This window comes from Knufia obscura (assembly GCF_036327395.1).
Source record: "Knufia obscura strain CCFEE 5817 isolate CBS 148926 chromosome Unknown scaffold_11, whole genome shotgun sequence".
NCBI classification, from domain to species: domain Eukaryota; kingdom Fungi; phylum Ascomycota; class Eurotiomycetes; order Chaetothyriales; family Trichomeriaceae; genus Knufia; species Knufia obscura.
The window spans coordinates 248324-265870 of record NW_027042697.1 but is presented as its reverse complement, the minus strand read 5'-3'; the positions used below and the strand labels follow the sequence as shown (position 1 = coordinate 265870).

The 17547-nt window shown below is 51.5% G+C and overlaps 9 protein-coding genes across 9 annotated transcripts; 3 read left to right on the top strand and 6 right to left on the bottom strand.

Annotated features, from left to right (window-relative positions):
* Window positions 1-221: 221 nt before the first annotated feature.
* Window positions 222-740, bottom strand: PMZ80_008393 (uncharacterized protein; the record flags this gene model as incomplete). Its single annotated transcript, XM_064876793.1, has 1 exon — window positions 222-740. The coding sequence occupies one exon, from the start codon at window positions 738-740 to the stop codon at window positions 222-224; it is 519 nt and encodes a 172-aa protein (XP_064727180.1).
* A 1618-nt stretch (window positions 741-2358) lies between these two features.
* VAC8 (Vacuolar protein 8) lies at window positions 2359-4287 on the bottom strand (the record flags this gene model as incomplete). Its single annotated transcript, XM_064876792.1, has 6 exons — window positions 2359-3437; window positions 3487-3732; window positions 3781-3894; window positions 3949-4069; window positions 4120-4205; window positions 4257-4287. 6 exons carry the CDS (start codon window positions 4285-4287, stop codon window positions 2359-2361), a joined length of 1677 nt encoding a protein of 558 aa, XP_064727179.1.
* Window positions 4288-5786: 1499 nt separating this feature from the next.
* Window positions 5787-6140, bottom strand: PMZ80_008391 (uncharacterized protein; the record flags this gene model as incomplete). The annotated part of the gene is made up of 1 exon (XM_064876791.1): window positions 5787-6140. One exon carries the CDS (start codon window positions 6138-6140, stop codon window positions 5787-5789), a length of 354 nt encoding a protein of 117 aa, XP_064727178.1.
* A 1425-nt stretch (window positions 6141-7565) lies between these two features.
* PMZ80_008390 (uncharacterized protein) lies at window positions 7566-8775 on the bottom strand (the record flags this gene model as incomplete). The annotated part of the gene is made up of 2 exons (XM_064876790.1): window positions 7566-8212; window positions 8286-8775. The coding sequence occupies 2 exons, from the start codon at window positions 8773-8775 to the stop codon at window positions 7566-7568; spliced, it is 1137 nt and encodes a 378-aa protein (XP_064727177.1).
* A 379-nt stretch (window positions 8776-9154) lies between these two features.
* Window positions 9155-9631, top strand: MRPL51 (39S ribosomal protein L51, mitochondrial; the record flags this gene model as incomplete). Its single annotated transcript, XM_064876789.1, has 2 exons — window positions 9155-9193; window positions 9251-9631. 2 exons carry the CDS (start codon window positions 9155-9157, stop codon window positions 9629-9631), a joined length of 420 nt encoding a protein of 139 aa, XP_064727176.1.
* A 548-nt stretch (window positions 9632-10179) lies between these two features.
* PMZ80_008388 (uncharacterized protein) lies at window positions 10180-11499 on the bottom strand (the record flags this gene model as incomplete). The annotated part of the gene is made up of 3 exons (XM_064876788.1): window positions 10180-10350; window positions 10402-11391; window positions 11446-11499. 3 exons carry the CDS (start codon window positions 11497-11499, stop codon window positions 10180-10182), a joined length of 1215 nt encoding a protein of 404 aa, XP_064727175.1.
* Window positions 11500-12058: 559 nt separating this feature from the next.
* On the bottom strand, window positions 12059-13589 carry PMZ80_008387 (uncharacterized protein; the record flags this gene model as incomplete). Its single annotated transcript, XM_064876787.1, has 3 exons — window positions 12059-12531; window positions 12577-13521; window positions 13571-13589. The coding sequence occupies 3 exons, from the start codon at window positions 13587-13589 to the stop codon at window positions 12059-12061; spliced, it is 1437 nt and encodes a 478-aa protein (XP_064727174.1).
* Window positions 13590-13984: 395 nt separating this feature from the next.
* Window positions 13985-15722, top strand: PMZ80_008386 (uncharacterized protein; the record flags this gene model as incomplete). The annotated part of the gene is made up of 2 exons (XM_064876786.1): window positions 13985-15184; window positions 15234-15722. The coding sequence occupies 2 exons, from the start codon at window positions 13985-13987 to the stop codon at window positions 15720-15722; spliced, it is 1689 nt and encodes a 562-aa protein (XP_064727173.1).
* Window positions 15723-16495: 773 nt separating this feature from the next.
* Window positions 16496-17299, top strand: DNF3_2 (drs2 neo1 protein; the record flags this gene model as incomplete). Its single annotated transcript, XM_064876785.1, has 1 exon — window positions 16496-17299. One exon carries the CDS (start codon window positions 16496-16498, stop codon window positions 17297-17299), a length of 804 nt encoding a protein of 267 aa, XP_064727172.1.
* Window positions 17300-17547: the final 248 nt, after the last annotated feature.

The window sequence follows — 17547 nt, the reverse complement described above, 5'->3', positions numbered from 1 at the left end:
AATGGCATACTCTTAATTTCCTCTCATGAAGCGCCTTGCTAGGCTTCGCTGGTCCCGATTCAATGTTGGACAAGCTCGCTCCTGTATATCTCTCTCCGCATAACAGGTCACCAAGACCACCGGGATCCAGCCCTCAGCTCCGGCGTATAGAACGTCATCTCCTAATCTCGTAATTCATATCTCATCATTTACCATCATGCATCCATCAGTAAACCACACTCTCACCTCACACTCAATATTCCACCCCGTCTCCCCTCCCTCCTAACCCCACTCGCCTTCCCCCTCTCACCCGCCCCAACACCCGACACCTCCATCCTCCCCACCCCAGCAACAAGCTCATCCAGTCCAAAATCCCTCCACGCATCTTCCCGCCCTTGGGCCCCAAGCACACCACGTCCACTCCTCTCCCCACTCGCCTCCGGCACCCCAGCCTGACCCATCGCCCTCGAGATCCCATACGCAGCATGCATATCGGGCACTACGCCGTCTTCATCCTCTGGATTTACGGGCATGAGGTGTGGTGGGAGGTTGATTGATTCGAAGGGCAGGAAGTGGCCTGGGATGTTTTGCAAGGATGGATCTGTCGGGTCATTTGTGGCTGTGGCGGGGGTGTGGGTGTTGAGGTTGTTGGATGCGTTGACGTGTGCGGAAGAGGAAGGTGGATGGCAGAATTCTTCGAAGAGGTCGGCGTGGTGGGAGTGGTGGAGGTGGATGTAGGTGTGGGAGGAGTCTTTGGACATGGTTGCGACTGCGGAGGTGTAGATGGTGGGCGATCCTTGTAGTCGGGAGGTTTGTATTTTGTGTATCTGATCAACGCGTAGACAGGCCTCGCACCGCTTCACTGGGCTGCTGGAAGACTTAAAAGTGACGCGACAACAACAGCCCGCCCATCTCCGCAATCACGAAAACATGTGCTCTTCCACCCATTGCTGCCTTACAGCCTAAATCAAACAACCTTCGCGTAACCTTCCTCCCACCTCTGCCCACAATCTGAAAAGTCGGCCTTGGCGCTTGCGCTTCTCGAACAAATCCAACGACCACGACCCGACTAGTCTCACCACCGCACCAGACACTCGCACACTTCACGTCCGCCGACCAGAAAAGTCAAGTCGCAGGTTAGCAGGAAATACAGGGCAACAGAAAAGAAGCAGTATCTAACGAAGGACCAGCCACCCGCGAACGACGAAAACAAAACCGCAATCATGTCTCACGAATCAGTCTGGTACTCCAGACCACGAAGCTATGGCAAGGGCGCCCGATCATGGTAGGTCTATCCATCCCACCTAGCAAGAAACGAAACAGCATTGGAAGAGCAAGGACGGAGGCTAGAGGACGACCGGTATAGGCGCAGCCTGGCGCGAGGAGGACTAGAACCGTGAAGGAGACCTGAGATTTACGGCGCACGAACCCTCCTTCTCTGCCTCTGTCCGTCGCTGAATGCAAGCGCTGTCGAACACAAGAATCGTGCCCAGAATATATGCTAACGAATCATTCTACAGCCGAGTCTGCGCTCACCAAGCTGGTCTCATCCGAAAGTACGGCCTGAACATCTGCCGTCAATGCTTCCGAGAGAAGAGCCAGGACATCGGTTTCATCAAGCACAGATAAATCATTCACGATGATTCGATTCCGAAGTTCAGGGAGTGGTGGTAGTGGAGAATACATGTGTGAACAGAGATGATGGAGACCTGCAAGATGTATCCGTTATGGAGGTCATTCGATACAGTATTTCGAGCGAGAGAGGTTGCTTTGCCCGCATGAAGATGTGGTTATCCATTTGCGGTCAAGGAAAATACGGGTCATCGAAAGTCATGCACGGGTGGGCTTTCGACCATGAGCATTAGAGACCATTTTTGACAAGTCGGAGGCAGCTGGCTTGACATAGTATTGATGAGTCGAGCAATGAAATCATTTACAACTTTCAGGTCAAATTTGTTGTTGCACCTTTGCACCTTTTACAAATGCTTGGACGCGCTTTCTCGGACCACCCCGTGATAGCTGGACGCTTGGAAGTGCTTTGAAGTCCAATCTTTCTTCTGGCATGAATTCATGCTTACTGCTGTCAATAGCAGGCCTGTTTACAGTCAGAAGTTACTATGCTAGAACTCTAAAACTAGAGGTAAGACAAACAGTATGCCCAAATCGCAACCGAACAGCCACGGTCGAATTCCGAGTCGAGAAGCGCAATAGCAAAGACCCCCTGTTTTCTGCCATTTCGTGAAGGTTGTCCAGAACGCCGCGCTATGATCTGTTGACTCCTTGTTCCTGACACCAAGGTGATGTGCCACTATCCATTCCGGGTATAACCAGTTCTTTCTCTTCAATGATATTATTCAACATAAACTTTTGCTTGGCTTCTCAGCCCTCGACCGTCTTGTTAGGACCTTTGCCGAGCAACTCGAGCGATCTTTGTGCAAGGGCAATGACCTCACCCTCACCATCCTCGTTGTCCTCGTCGTCTGATTCGATGTGTTTCTCAGCGATCCCCTTGACCATCTGGATGACATCCTCAGACTTGGCAACCAGACTGACCAGCTTCTTATCTTCGGATTCGAGCAATTGAAGGAGTGTCCATATCGCGATATGCTGGAAGGTGGGATCGCCGCTAGCCAGGAACCGTTTGAGGTAGCCGTGGATGCCGCCGTTGGGCTCCGTCCAATCTCGGACAAAGATGGAATAGTCGCCCACTTTAGAAGAGAGGTTGCCAAGGGCAGCAGCACTATTGCCTTGTACCTCGATGCTTTCTGAGTCCGTGAGTGGAATGAGAACCTCAAACACACCTGAACGCAGCAGTTGAGGCTTGAGCTCATCACTGAGTGCGAGGACAGCAATAGCAGCTGTCATTTCGGATTGGACGCTTAGAGGCACTTCCAGAACAAGCTCTTTGCACTTCTCGACAGCTCCTGCTTCAAGCACAAGTTGCTTGTTGCGATCGGAGCTGGCTGCAAGATTTCGTAGCGTCGAGATGGCATGACACTGTATCTCCTCGTTGTCTGTTGAGCCGAGGAGTTCGACCAGCGGCTTCAAGAAACCAGCATCAATGATGGGTGACTCGTTGAGAGGGTGGATCGATATGTTTCTTATGCAAGCGACCGCCGACAGTATCAGAGGCAGATACGATGACTGAAGTAGCCTTAATAGAGGTGGCAAACCCCGAGCTCGGACGATCTCGAGTTGATATTTCTCATCTGAGGCAAGGTTTCTCAGAGCTAGTGCAGCTTGACACTGTACTTTGGGTGTGCCGCTGTCCATCAGCTGTACGAGGAACTGGACCAACTTCGATTCTGTTTGAGCAAGCTTTTTTCGGTTCGAGGAATCCACAGCAATGTTGCTCAGCGCTGTGGTGCAGTAGTATTGGACGTCCATATCAGGCGAGGAAAGAAGCTGGACTAGGACAGGAATGGCTCCTGCGTTGACGAGCTGTTGCCTATTGTCATCTGTCACGGTTTAGTAGATGCCCACAAGCTCTCGAGATATTGAACATACCTGAATGTGTCATGTTCAATAGAGCACCGGTGGCATTCCGTTGTACTCTCATGTCTTTCGACTTTGCTAATCTTGTCAATGGTCCAAGTGCTCCTGACCTTGCTATCCTGGCTTTGTTGTCTTCGTGTGTAGCGAGGTTTGTTATGCAGCCGACGGCATTGCACTGGACTTCGACGTTCGGCGACATCATCTGCCTGATCAGCGGTGGTAGACCACCTAGCCTGACGATGTTGACTTTGTTCTCGGCTGTAAACAGTCAGCAATCCTATCTATGTCTGGGACGTCACAACGTACTATTGACAGCAAGGTTACCAAGTGCAGCGCTTGCAGCCCTTTGCACCTCGATATCTGAATTCTGAAGGAGGAATAGGATGGGTTCCAATGTCTCTCGGTCGACTTCTCGGACATCTGCTTGGGGTTCAGCTGGGGATCTCAACAGCATTTCTAGGTATTCTTGCTCACCTCGTTCGGTGATCTCGGCGAATGTAAGACTAGCACTTCGCTGAAGGTCGACATTGTCAGAATAGACGAGAGTGCTCAAGGCACGTAAAGGATCGCCAGTGAAGAAGTCTGTGTCTGCTCTCTGTCGATGTGTAAGCTTCCTGCATTCTCCTGCTGATTTGCTGTACGTACGTTCTCGAGGTAGGCCAGTAGTTCGGCAACAGCTTCGCGCTCACTCTCTGCGAGAGCCGGCTCGTAGAGTCCATCTTTCTGTCGCCCTGTCAAAGAGTCAGTGGCTGCACATCGATCACAGAAAGTGAAAGCTTTACCTCCGCAACAAGAGGAAAGTGTGTTGCCCATTTCGAGGATAGTCCCGAAGGACGTATCCAGGAATCGGAAGGATGTCCCTGCGTTGGCTGTGTATCTGCAGCGACTAGTCGGCGAGGACTCGGATCAGCGAAACAAAGACACGGCTAGCAACAGCATGGACCGGGTTGCCGAGATCATGTACAGCATGCAGAAGCGAAAATGCTGGATGGCCAAATTGTGCACAAGTATTGTTTCGTTTGTATTGCAGGCAATAATCAAGTTGGTTGAGATGAGGTTCGAGACGTGTTGCAGCCAGGCGGAGAAGCCGCGACGGAAATGGTAGGGAAGGTCCACTCGTGGCTTGTGAGCATCTGATGCTGCCGATAAAGCAAGAGCGACCAATAACGTGGCCTATAAGAGCAGCAGCACGAGATCTTAGGCGTGGCACAGCGATGTCGAGGGAGCTCTTGGGTGCAGCGGGTGCTAACTAGCTTGCGTTTGGTGCCTGAGCTTGCACGAATTAATGCAATCTTCAGGCGTCATCACCGCAAGCATCGAAATTGGGGACAACTTATGTTCGCAGCATCTTCGCAGTCTTCGATAAGTTTGCGTCAGCCAGACTGATAAAACAGATGATAGGCAAAGGCCATAATGCCCTGTAAGACGAATCGACGAGTGTCTTTGAAAGAGCGGCGTCTTCATGAAACTACGACAGTCACAGATGACCTTCACATGACTTTCACATGCTCGAGGTCTGCATAGCGAACGTCACTTTTATTCGCTTAACAAAACGATGGTGTGAGTTCGAGCAAGGCAAAGGACTCTCTTCACGCCTACGGTAGGTAATAGTGCATATGGTTCTATACATCAGACTACCAAGCTTGAGTGCGAGCAGAACAAGGCGCTGTGGCTGAACTACGACTACATTGCTCAAGGCGATTGAAAGAATACTCGAGGACATCATCCCTGCCCAGCGAGTCTTCGAACCTTCGTTGTATGTCTGCTCAAGCTTTCTAACCACTACACCTCGGATCCATACTCTATCCTCCATAATGCGCTTTCATGTCGAGATAGGAACACAGGCATATCGTCGGCAATACAAGTTGATTTTGTCGCATTGATCTCGGTCGTTGCCAGAATGGTTGACACGATATCCTAGAAGTGTAGGCACCCACTGTCGGCCAACACGAAGACAAGAACTCGTCCCATCAACACTCTTGTGCCTCGCGAAAACTTCAGCGACAGTCGGAAAGATATCAGCTCAATGAATGGTCCAGGAATTGCAAGCTGTCTGACAATAGGAGCACCATCATACAGAAGTCCATGAAAACAATAACAACCAATAAGACGAAATGTTCCATAAAGTATCTGATTTCAATTAGGTATTCTATGCCGACCAAAAGACCTTCCCAACGCATCCAATGCTTTCATGCCCGACCAATGTCAAGGGTATCTTCTTAATCCAAGTCGCATCGCTAATATCCAGACGCCTGTTGCTGTGCTTGCTCAAATCTCATCCATCCCCATCATCCTCGAAAATCAATCACATCTCAACCACGGAAATACACCTTCTCACCCCCAACCTTATCCTTAAACGCAGCATAGATCTCGCTCGCCCGTCGACTCGAGCTCTGTCTCTGTCGCTCCTGCGTGCTGCTCTGGCGGCTCGTCTTCTCGTTCTTCTTCTCAAAGACAAGAGGACCATAGATGGTAATTGGTCCCTGAGGCTGCTCAAGTGGCTTCAATTCATCGACGAAGCGCTGCCATTTTGATTTTTTGGCTGGGGCTGATGCTGGGGTGGTAGACGAGGCTGTTGAGGATACTGAGCTTCGTGCGCTCTTCTCGGATTGTGGGCCTTGTGCACCGTGTGAGAGGTTGGAGTAGGCTGCGTATGTAGCTGCCATTGTGACTGTAGTTTGGTTTTGTGCTTGTGATGTTTTGTATTGGCGAATTGTTTCGAGTATTGCTTGATGAGTTGTTCAGGTAGAGTATTGGGTTGCTTGCTTGATGCTTTACTTCCTGTTGTTCTATGTTGTATGCTGCCAAACAAAACTGGCCACCCTCAGCCCAGGGCACACCCCTTATATACTCCACGACCACTCGAACTTTTCACTCACCCATCGACGACATCTGACACATCCACGCCCTCCGTCAACACGACAACTCCCTCTTACGCAACATGTCAAACGGCCTTCGATCCCAGTACAGATCCAACAACAAACGAACCAATCAAAACCCCCGCTCACCTCACGTAACAAACCAGGTCGTCAACAGGGCGCATCCGCTTACCCATAGCGATTCATGTTTGTCATTGGGCGTGAAGACCTGCTATTAGCGATCATGACGCCCGCCCCAAATTTCTCGGCTAGCCTGAAAATTTGCAGACTCCTCAGTGGCCCAGAAAATTTCCTGCTAACTAAGCAGTTAACGACAAAGTACAGCGGAGAGGTCAGCAACGTGTTGCGGAAGTAGTACTTGTGATTACGTTTTTGATTGCCTTTGCCTTGGTCCTCACCTGCAATTCCCTCATGGGAGCGGATGCGGATGCGGGTGTGTAGGTTTTCCGCCCTGTTTCTGGGGAGGAAGAATTTTGCGGTGGGTGGACATGGACGGTTATTGACGGTTCACGTGAGATGAGGCTCCAGGACATGTGAAGCTGAGACTCACAGCTCGTGTCTGAAAATAGGACAACAACAGGAGATTTTCAGGAACGTGCCAGAAGGATGGCTTCGCGTGTGGTCACTGGTGAGATGCGATCGTAGATGATGGGGGCAATGCGAATATTTTCTTCGTCGATCATGTGAGGCTGAAAAACACAATGACTCGTTGCAAGACCACGCATGGAAACGACAAGCAAGTATTATTCTCATATATGCTGCTATGAGCACACCGCGTTCGTATCCCTATTCTACAGACCTACCTTTGAATGTCATCTTCAGACATCATCGGCAGTCAACAAGCTGTGTCAGAGCTTGCGTCTCCTCGCTCAGCCGCGTGTTGGACACGCATGAGGTCTGAGCATCGGAGGATAAAGAATCCGGCAGATGAACTGCGAAGTAATGTTTACCTCGCAACAACGCCCTGGCGCCTGATGTGGGTTGGATGTCGAGATACCTTCCTATGCTGAAATCGGCTTTCGGTTTGCTAATAATACCTTGTGCAATCGACCATGATTCTTACCTGAATCATGGATTTGAGTGTCGAACAAAGTAATGCATAGAAGGGGATATCATACCCACTACCAACATACCGTAATGCCGAGCTGAAGCACTAATACAATGGGTGAAATTTTATGTCGAATCGAAATCTAGAATCTGTTCCTGCTGTCTCTAGTATCTGCGCTTCGATCTCGGATCGTCGTAAGGGTCGCCGTCGTGATGTCGCTTTCGAGAGCCGTAGTCATCGTCTCGCCGACCACCGCCATACCTGTCTCGGTCGTCATATCGGTCTCTACCACCGCCGCCAACAGGATCTCTGTTGCTGCCTGTCGCACCACGGTCACGACCTCCGCCATACCCACCACCACCGTAGCCATTTCTTTGATCGTCGTAGCCTCCTCGGCCACCTCCAGGCCCGCTAGGTGCGCCAGCAGGTGGTCGACCGCCGAAGCCGCCACGATCACCGCCTTGGTAGCCAATTCCACCTCTTCCTCCATACCCACCTCGATCGCCTCTGAACCCTCCTCCATACCCACCTCGGTCACCACCAAAGCCACCGCGGTCACCCCTGAAACCTCCTCTGAAGCCACCGCCTCGTCCTCGGAAGCCCCCTCTGAAACCACCATCGAAACCCCCGCCATACCCACCTGGTCCTGCACCATATATCGGTTTCGCCGGAGCCGCCTTGGTGTAGCCTCTGCCACCAAGACCACCTCCGAATCGTCGTGGCCTCCAACCAGGTACAGAGCGACCTCTTTCTACGTCGACTACACACCTTCGATCTTTGATTCTCGGAGCTTCAGCTTCTTTGTACGCAGCTAGATCTCAGTGTCAGTTCAGTCTCTCTTACCATATCGCGTCCGTATCAGTAGCACAGAATGGAGTCATTACCTTTCAGATCCTTCTCGCGCTCAAACACAATAAACGCATACCCCTTACTCGGCTTCTTCGGCTTATCCGAATACTCATCCTTCACAATGCGTATCCTCTCAATCGGCCCAAAACGACCAAATTCTCGTTCCAGGTCCGACTCCCGCACATCATATGCCAACCGTCCCACAAACAACGTCTTGAAAGCATCACCCTTGACCTTCGGATCTTCCTCAGGTTTATACCCCTTGAAATCTTCCTTCTGCATCTCCGCCATCTTTTCGCGCTTCTCCATGCGTAGACGGTCGCGCTTCTGGATCCATGATTCTGTGTGCTCGTAGTGGTCCGTTTGTTTGTATTGATTCAGTTGTGGTAGGAAAGCAGCTAGACCTCCGATTTGTGAATCGTGTTTTGCTTTATCTTCTGGCGCTTTGTCTTGGGGTGGTATGTATTTTACAGGTGGGCGTGGTTGGAAGAGCGCGAGAAGCGGCGGCGGCAGTTTATCTGTCATTGTGGTGTGTCGGTCGAATGTAGTGGATGGCAATCAAGGATAGGCCAGCTTTAGCCCGCAGAAGGTTCGACTGGGCCAGTCGCAAACGATTAAGCGCGTGTACTCAGTGAGCGCGAGTTGGGTCTGAGATACCAGTGGATGTTTTCAGGGTTGATGGGGTTTTCGTGTCACAGATGATGCCGGTAGAGAGTGATGTGCATGAAAGGAGCAGGCTGTTGATGATCGCAATCAAACACGCGGCAGGAGCATGATAGTAGCCTCAGGCATAAACACAAGGCTGCTAGTCTGGTGCGCTCCGGAATGAATCTCTAGTACTCGACTACTCTACTCAAAAGCTCTCATTCGGCCATCTCCATTACATCCTGTCAACTTGGGCACAATGCCAGTGCAAGCAGTAAAAGCCGTTGCAACCGCCCGAGTACGTCCACCCTCATGTATCTCCTACCGCACCACACATCCATACTAACCCCCCCAGAACGGCGTCGGCGCATTCATCCTCCAATGCAAACGCCTCGACTTCCACTACTGCGACTGGGCAGGTTCCTCCCGCGGCATGAACAAACTCCTCACCGAGCCCTCCCTCCCCGCCCTAACCCAAAAGTACGCCTCCACTGAATTCCGCGTCTCGCCCCGCCCACATAAACACCCGATCCTGAAGGCGTACTACATCAACGGGAACAGCAAGGCGATCTGTGTGAGGAATCTGGAACCGGGCGAGATCATACGGAAGGCGGAGTTGTTGTTGCAGAATAGCGGGACGAAGAATAGGAAGATTAGGGGGCGGAATGTGGTTAGTGGGAATGAGAATGTGAGGGGGATGTGGAGTGCGTTGCATGGGGGGATTACGCGGGTTTGAGGGATTACTTTTGTGGGAGGATGGGAAGCATGCGATCCGCCGGCTTGAGTACCGGGTTGGAGGGATGATGGTACGCCATTCTTGAGACGAGGCTCTCTGGGCTACAGGATTATGGCGGTTCATGGTCAACGAAAACGAACTGGCACGATGGCAGTCCCGTCGATAGCTCGATCAGTGCTCAAGCTACACTGTGTGCGTGGCGGAAAAGGGCAGGCCATGGGCTCTCGAGAAAGTTGACCTCGAAGCACCGATTTATGGCATTGCCTAGACCGTATCTCAAATCCGGCGATCTATTTGGCACATCTTGGTGGGATCACGAGGAGCAGTTGCTCATACAGTTGGGCCTTTCACATGTACAGTACGAACAATGTACAGTATGGATCTAAGCATATACAATATGAATAGTGGTCCAAGAGGCAGCTGTGCCTCATCCAATTGAGAATATCTATATAACATGGGTATCGTAGATGATCGTGATCTGGCGAACGCCGCGAACGGTATGACAGCTGAGGCTTCGGCCGCTACTGGGCTCCTCGTATGCGTGCACCTTATAGGTACACCTGAAACAGGGCTGTTTTCGCCGATAATTTCTGGTTGCAACCTTCCACCTTGCAATGCTTGAGCTCATCCAATTTGAGTTGTTTGCTTTTCCTCTTCCGGTCTCGGTCGTTGCCACCCCTAGAAGCAACGCGACGGGAGGCACAAGCACCACAGTAGACCTGTGAACTGTCAGCAATCATTACCGGTTGCAAAACACTGGGGGAACTCACATGGCCGCATTTCTTCGATACCCATACTTGCGCCTTGACCTCGTCGTCTCCTGCTGCAAGTTCATCCTCGCAGCCAACGCACACAAGCACATCTCCTTCTTCGTCAATATCCTTTGTGAAGCCTTCGCGTGCTGCAGTTGGGGGCTTATAATCCTCAACCACCACATCGTCGGCTCCAGGGTCCTCTATCACAAATGCCGGCGCACCGTAATCCATGGTGATGTTGTCATATTCTTCCAGTCCATCGATATCGTCGTAGGTACCCATATTCAGGGGTGAAGGCGGTACTCCTTGCTGTAACACGGCCCTAGCGTGGTCGAGAATACTACGCCCAGGATACGGGCCTGCTGGTGGCTGCCTCAGATCTGGTCTACCCAGTCCAAAGAAACTCGGTAACGATCGTAACGTGTCTGCGAAAGTCTGTGCATTCGATCTGCGTAGTTCTGGTGGAGGTGTGCGTAAGACGCGGTCGATCTCTCTCGGAGCAGGTAGGACAGGTCTCCTCGGTGCCTGGCGTTCGCCCACGATTTGTACATCATCATCTTCGCTGTCCGATAATTCTATCACTTCAGGCGCCGTGCGGCTCTGGCTCTGCATTTCTGGCTGTTGTGACTGGTTGGGTCGAGGCGGCAGATTGATCCTCACTCTGTCTATCGCAGGCTGTGACGGCACGGCCGAAGTATCTCTGCTCAGATCGATCGAATTGGACCAGGGAGAGTAGTCTAGGCCTATGCTATCGCCACCATCGTCGCTGTCTTCGTCTAACGTGAGGTCGACGGCATCTTGCTCTTGCGCTTGTGCCATAGCAGAGGAAGTAGGCCGTCTGAAATCTAACCCGTCTCCTACGAATCGTTGTGGGGGTGAAGGGGGTGGGCTGGAGGTCTGACGGGGTGGACTCGTAGTGGGAGGTGAAGTATTGGTTCGACGTCGCTTGGAGGATGGAGGGGTTACGCTTCGGCTTTGTGACCGTGTTATCTGATCGTATGTACGCTGCTCGCAATTAGTACAAGGTAGACGCCGTAGGCTTCGGTGGCCATGTCGTACCTTTCTCGATGCAGGACCAGCCCTAACAGTATCTTGGAGACTGTTCAGCGGCATGGTCCTATCTCAAGCCTCCCAAGGTGCACTTTTCTTCGAGGCGATATATCTGTGTGGAAGACCGAATAGTGGTTCTGTCGTGAGGACGTCGTCGAGAGTATCGTGCTGGTTGAGTACGTTATTGAGGTCGAATTAGTGGTAGCGAGTCGGAGTTATGCAGTGGCGGCCCATCTGCCAACACCCAACATTGGAATCCACCATAAGCGAAACGGCTGAATGAGGCAACTCCCGGTGCAGATCGAGGCTGTCTGCGCGCTTACGTCAACCTGAAAGTGTTTGTGCTTGCGGCAAGGACAATTTACACATTGTTCATGCCTTGTTCACAAAGGTTACAATCGTAGGCATAATGATCTCGTACGTGACTGGCACATGACCTGCTTACAATATGGTCCTGCCGCTGTTGCCTCGTACCATCCTTACCACAAGTTCGATACCAGCTATATACGAAGAAGTCGAGTTTAATGTGAATAGCAACTTTTCATCGTGAAAAAGGTGCATATGTGCTCGCCGGCAAAGAAGACCAAAACAAGAGTGTAGCAGACGACTTTTCATTGTACTCTTATGCAATCGATAACACACCAACGGCGCCCTTGTCATCCAACGAGAAAATGCTCTGAGCAGAATCGCCCCATCCAACGCTGCCAGAAGAGATGCCTGCCTTGAGTATCTCTGACCACAGCTTGGTCGCTTTCGTATACTGCTTCACTGTAATGCCCGCAGATCCACCAATAAGGAGATATTGTGCTGTGTAATCCCAGTCGAGTGATTCGACGCTGTGGTCAGTCGAAAGTGTATGAATGAGACCCTCTGCACCAGTCTTTCTCAGATCCCAGATACTGACATTAGTTGATCCTTCAGAGGCAGTCGCAAGCCATGTGCCATTCTCGGAGAATGCTATAGCTTTTGCAGGACCTTCAAGCTCGTAGACACCACCCACTGATCCGCTCTTGACGTCGAAAATCTGCAACTGGCCATTTCTGCCGCCTGCTGCTAATAGATTACCGTCAGGGTGGAAGGAGGTGCAGGTCAATTCTGTACATGTTAGTGCATATTCACTGGAGTGTTTGGGAGACATACCAGAAGATGCTTGCACTTGTGTCAACAGACGATTCGATTCCACGTCGTACAGCGCATAAGTTCCATCCGAGCTGACTGAGGCCAGAATATCTCCGCTAGGATGAAGTGCTAGATCCGAAACGCTTGCCGAATGGGCACCAAACGAAGCGACTTCCTGACCATCCTCCACAATCTTGACCTTTCCATTTGCAGTCGCAATCGCAATTCGAGACCCTACCCAAACGCCTGCTGTGACAGATTCTGCTTCGGAGACTACAGCGTTGAGGCTGCCATTTGATGGTTGAACGGTATATGCTCCTCCTCGCTTGCCGCCAATAAGCGCTGTGTTGTCCGACTTGCGAACATCGAGGAAGGTACCTTCCGCGCAGGGTGTATCCAAAGAAGTGACTGGCTTGAAAAGGGAGATGTTGTCGGCTGTCGCCCATTCTGCTGGTACTGGTCGTTTCCGTCGGGTCTTCATGAGGCCAGCTTGTGTCGTGTCTATCTTCTCGAGGATGGATTCGGGCAACGGGGCGCTATCAACATGCATGGCATCGCCATTCTGCGCCGGTGCACCGACGTTGATGTTCTTTAACGCTTCTCTTGCTGCATCTCTTTCCTGTGTTAACCGTGCAATGACTCGGACTGCTGCGTCCTGCTGGTAGAGCGCCGTGCTGAGCTCTTGTCGTGTCTGTGCCAGGTTTTGCTGCAGAGTGAAGACTTCCAAAGCTAGCGCATCCCATTCTTGCTGGAAGGCGCCCAGCAGCGCAGGTATAGACGTGAGCTCTGGCGGTCTTGGTCGCACTGTATGAGAACCCTGGATGTCGAGTAGATCTTCCGTCGTGAGGGATGCGCCCGTTGTCGGTTCTGTGCCATTTTCTGAGATATATGCCTCGATCAATCGCTTCTCATACACATTGCCTGACTTGCGCGACACTACTGGTACTTGCGGTAGCTCGCCAGAGACTGGGAACGTTAGTATACACGAATTCCCGATCATGGCTTTGAAACTTACGTGCGCATACCGTTGCCATGCTCGCGATTCTAGCAAGTCAATTATGCAGCTGGCGTCTCTTCGTTGTTAATGGTATGAGTTCTGTTCGAGCGTGCAGTACTGGTAGAACAAAAAGTTCCAGCACGACTCGTTGCCTGATTGTATGCCTGAGGGCATCAGGCAGCAAGCTCATCGATCTTAACCTCACTGGTACTTGAAGGCGGGAGTCGTGCCTTCCTTCACTCGCCGTGTCAAATCCTGCAAAGCGTTCTGTCGACTTCTGGATCTATACGAATAAGCCCGGGACAGTTTTCGATAGCGAACTCTACCTACCGAGCACGCCCGGTCAGCAGCACGCTTTGTTATCCGTCTTGATGGGGTCTGCTGCCATACCGCATATCCTGCCCTACATCGAAGCTGGGTGATCTGCCCATCATGAGCGACGCCGCTGTGCTTTACCACGAGCCGGGAATTGTTACTATTCTCATCCAATCTTCCTTTATCCTAGCTCTCAATATCGTCGATTTTGTCCTTGACAAAGCAATCTACTGTGGTTTGATTGGCCAAATACTGGTTGGCATGGCCTATGGCACCCCAGGTGGTGACATCCTAGGCCTAGACATCCAACAAGCTATCACCGATCTGGGCTATCTAGGTCTAATCCTTCTCGTCTTTGAGGGCGGTCTTTCAACGGACATCCACGCTCTACGACAGAATCTTGTCCTCTCCTCGATGGTAGCCTTAACAGGCATAATGCTGCCGATCGGCATCTCATTTGTCCTCATTGAAATATGCAATGCGACTATACTGCAGGCTTTTGCAGCGGGGTGCGCTCTGAGCTCGACATCACTCGGCACGACATTCACTATACTCAAGTCCAGCGGCTTAGATAATAGTAGGCTCGGAGTCGTTCTTACCAGTGCTGCGATGCTTGACGATGTCGTCGGCTTAGTCCTGGTGCAAGTCATTGGTAATCTTGGCAATTCCGCCGAGCGAGGATTCACAGCGACGACAGTGGTCAGGCCAGTGTTTGTTTCTATTGCTTACGCAATTCTGGTACCAGTGCTCTTGTTGTTGGCCAAAGTCCTCATGGCCAAGATTGACTATAGCTCGCTGAAGCATGGAAAGGTGATGAGCCTGGCTACTTCGCCCCGTGGTAGGTTCCTTAGCCACACAGCTCTCCTTCTTTGTGCACTTGCTAGCGCGGCTTATGCTGGAACATCGGTACTTTTTGCAGCATACTTGGCTGGCCTACTTATCTCTAGTGCTAGCAGTTTGGACGCTCGATCCGAGACTTCGGTCAAGTCTACGAAAGCCGCAAAAGCAAAGTACGCCCAACCTGAGGCGTCTCCCGCGGTCACAGATCTGAATGCTAGTGAGGCATGGGAGATGGTCACGCCCCCGGCTGTGGCAACTGGACCCTCCGAAGTTGCACCCGAACCCTCAGACGCCCCACCTGCTCGTCAAGAGGAGCTCCAGCAGCCGCGCAACGCAAATACTGGCGAGGAGCAGGCCAAAATGGGTGATATTGATGCGGGCCGCCAGACACGGTCGTCAGGCCCAGAGTATCTACCAGGTATCTACGAAAGCTACTATGCTAACGCTGTAGACAGGATCTTAAAGCCGTTGTTCTTCGTAAGTCATTGCCTTCCTCCATGATGACAAATGACTAACTGCTCAACAGGCCTCTATAGGCTTCTCCATCCCAATCACGAGACTATTTGATCCTTCAACGCTATGGCGAGGTGTTGTCTATGCCGTCCTCATGACCATAGGGAAATTAGCCTGTGGTCTCTGGCTCGTTCGATTCTCAAAGCTTTCTCCCGCCGAAGAAGCAAAGTCCAGCAGCGTCAGCAAAGCACGGAGTGGCTTGACGAAGTACCGACCAAAGTCATTATATCCGGCCGGCTTGCTTGGGAACGCTATGGTTGCCAGGGGCGAAATCGGCTTCTTGATTTCTGCAATTGCTCAGTCTAATGGCATCTTCGAGCAGGATGGAGCTCGCGTCGATATCTTCTTGGTGGCGACATGGGCTATACTGTTATGCACAATAATCGGGCCAGTCACGGTAGGACTGTTGACACGACGAGTCAAGCGGTTGCGGAACGCTGCAAAGGCTAGTGACAACGGCAGAAATGATCCATTAGGCGTCTGGGCAGATATCAAACAGTAAACTTCCGAGCGCAATAGATGCGGACCATCGCTGCATTACTTTATACCCAGGCTCTTGTGTTGAAGATCGGTCAGCATAGGAGATAAGTACGACAACCATGAGACTAAGTGCAACTAGCAGATCGATGTGGCCAGACGGTCAATTCTATGATAACAATTCCGAACGTACGACCCGGTGGTGACCACCGATAACATACGCCGTACGACACAGTGTACTCGAATGCCTTTATATTCGCTAAGGCTGAAAGGGGTTGCTGCTGGGGCCCAAACGGAATATCGAGCTGGCCGCTCCCTGTTACTTCGGGGCACGCCAGTACAGCGTAGAGAACAGTCACCAGAGAATTATTTGTCAACGCATTAGGCTGGGCTTGCGAGTCTGCGAGACGTCAACAACACTTTGATTTCGTACCCGGGAGTCCACCAGTCCCTATTACTCGTGCAGCAGCTGCGGCCACGTTGATATTCTAGGCGGAGTTGCCCTAAAACACTCCGAGAAAGATGACGCTAAGAACAGCTAAGGTACGTCATGGCCGCGCGACTTCCCGAGGCCGCTTCTCTAAACTTGAACTTGATGGCACAGCCTCAATTCTTGCGCCAGCCAGGTTCCGCTGAACATGTTCGTGCAATGTTCGTGTAGTGATTGCCAATTCATCACGTTGGTGATTGATGCTACAGTTCCATTTCAGCTCTTCGGGGGCTTCCCTGTAGTCGAAGCTGGTCCTTGAGTCAATACACGAAAGATGAGGTTGGTGCATCTGCTACCTTCATGCCGCAATGGACGGGAATCAAGGCGACAGAGCCGGACAAAATTCGCGAGGACAGAGAGCTGTGCTACGAGATCCTGAACCGCAAGACGATGTGATGGCTGCGCCAGACGAACACGGCAGTATTGAGCTATCTCAGCAACCGCCTCCACGAGTCCCGACATGGAGCACGGATCCCGCGGCTCCGCAACACCCAGCGGCTCGACTGAGCTCTGAGGTGACAAGAGAGCGCTCTTCTGAGGACCTCAGAGAGCTAGGCAATACAGGCAGGAGCGTCACAACACAGCCAACACAAGGTGGAGCGCGACACCATACCACTGCGCGATCGCCACGAGCATCGTCGAGGACACGAGATCGAGGCTATTCGCTGCGAAGATCTCTGTTTACACAAAATGTGCAAAGGCAGAATGAGGGCTCTGGAAGCGTAATGGAGTCAAGTCCATCCTCCTCTTTTTCGAAGGAGGGATCATCGCCTCCATCGAAAGGCGAAAAGGGTCCCACTGTGATCACGATTGAAGAGGCTAATGAACCTCCGACTACGAGATCTGGCAAGGCACGAAATCTTGAGACACGCGGGCCTGGTGAGTCGCCGTCCTACTCGCAATGGGCGAAGCAGCGTAGCAGAGCACCTCAAGGGATGCGAAACGTTTTTGAGGCAATAAAGGCGTTTCGCGATCGCTTCTTGGGTCCCACTGAAATGCCACATACTGCCGACGGCAGACATGTGCATGTTAACACTAGTACAAATTACCATCTATTGGACGAGCGCACTGGCAAGCCGTACGTTGGGAACAGGATAAGATCTTGCAAGTAAGTTAAAAGTAAACAATTAAATATTACTTTTTGACGAAAAAGAAAGGTACAATTTATGGAACTTTTTCCCGAAACAACTGGTGGCTCAGTTCAGCAAGCTTGCCAACTTCTACTTCCTAATCGTTTCCATACTTCAAATGATACCTGGGTTGTCTACCACAGGCACATATACTACCATTGGTACGGCGCTACCCTTTGCACTCGCTGTGGGCCCCGATGGGATTGAAACTGATACTTGTGCCTAGTGCC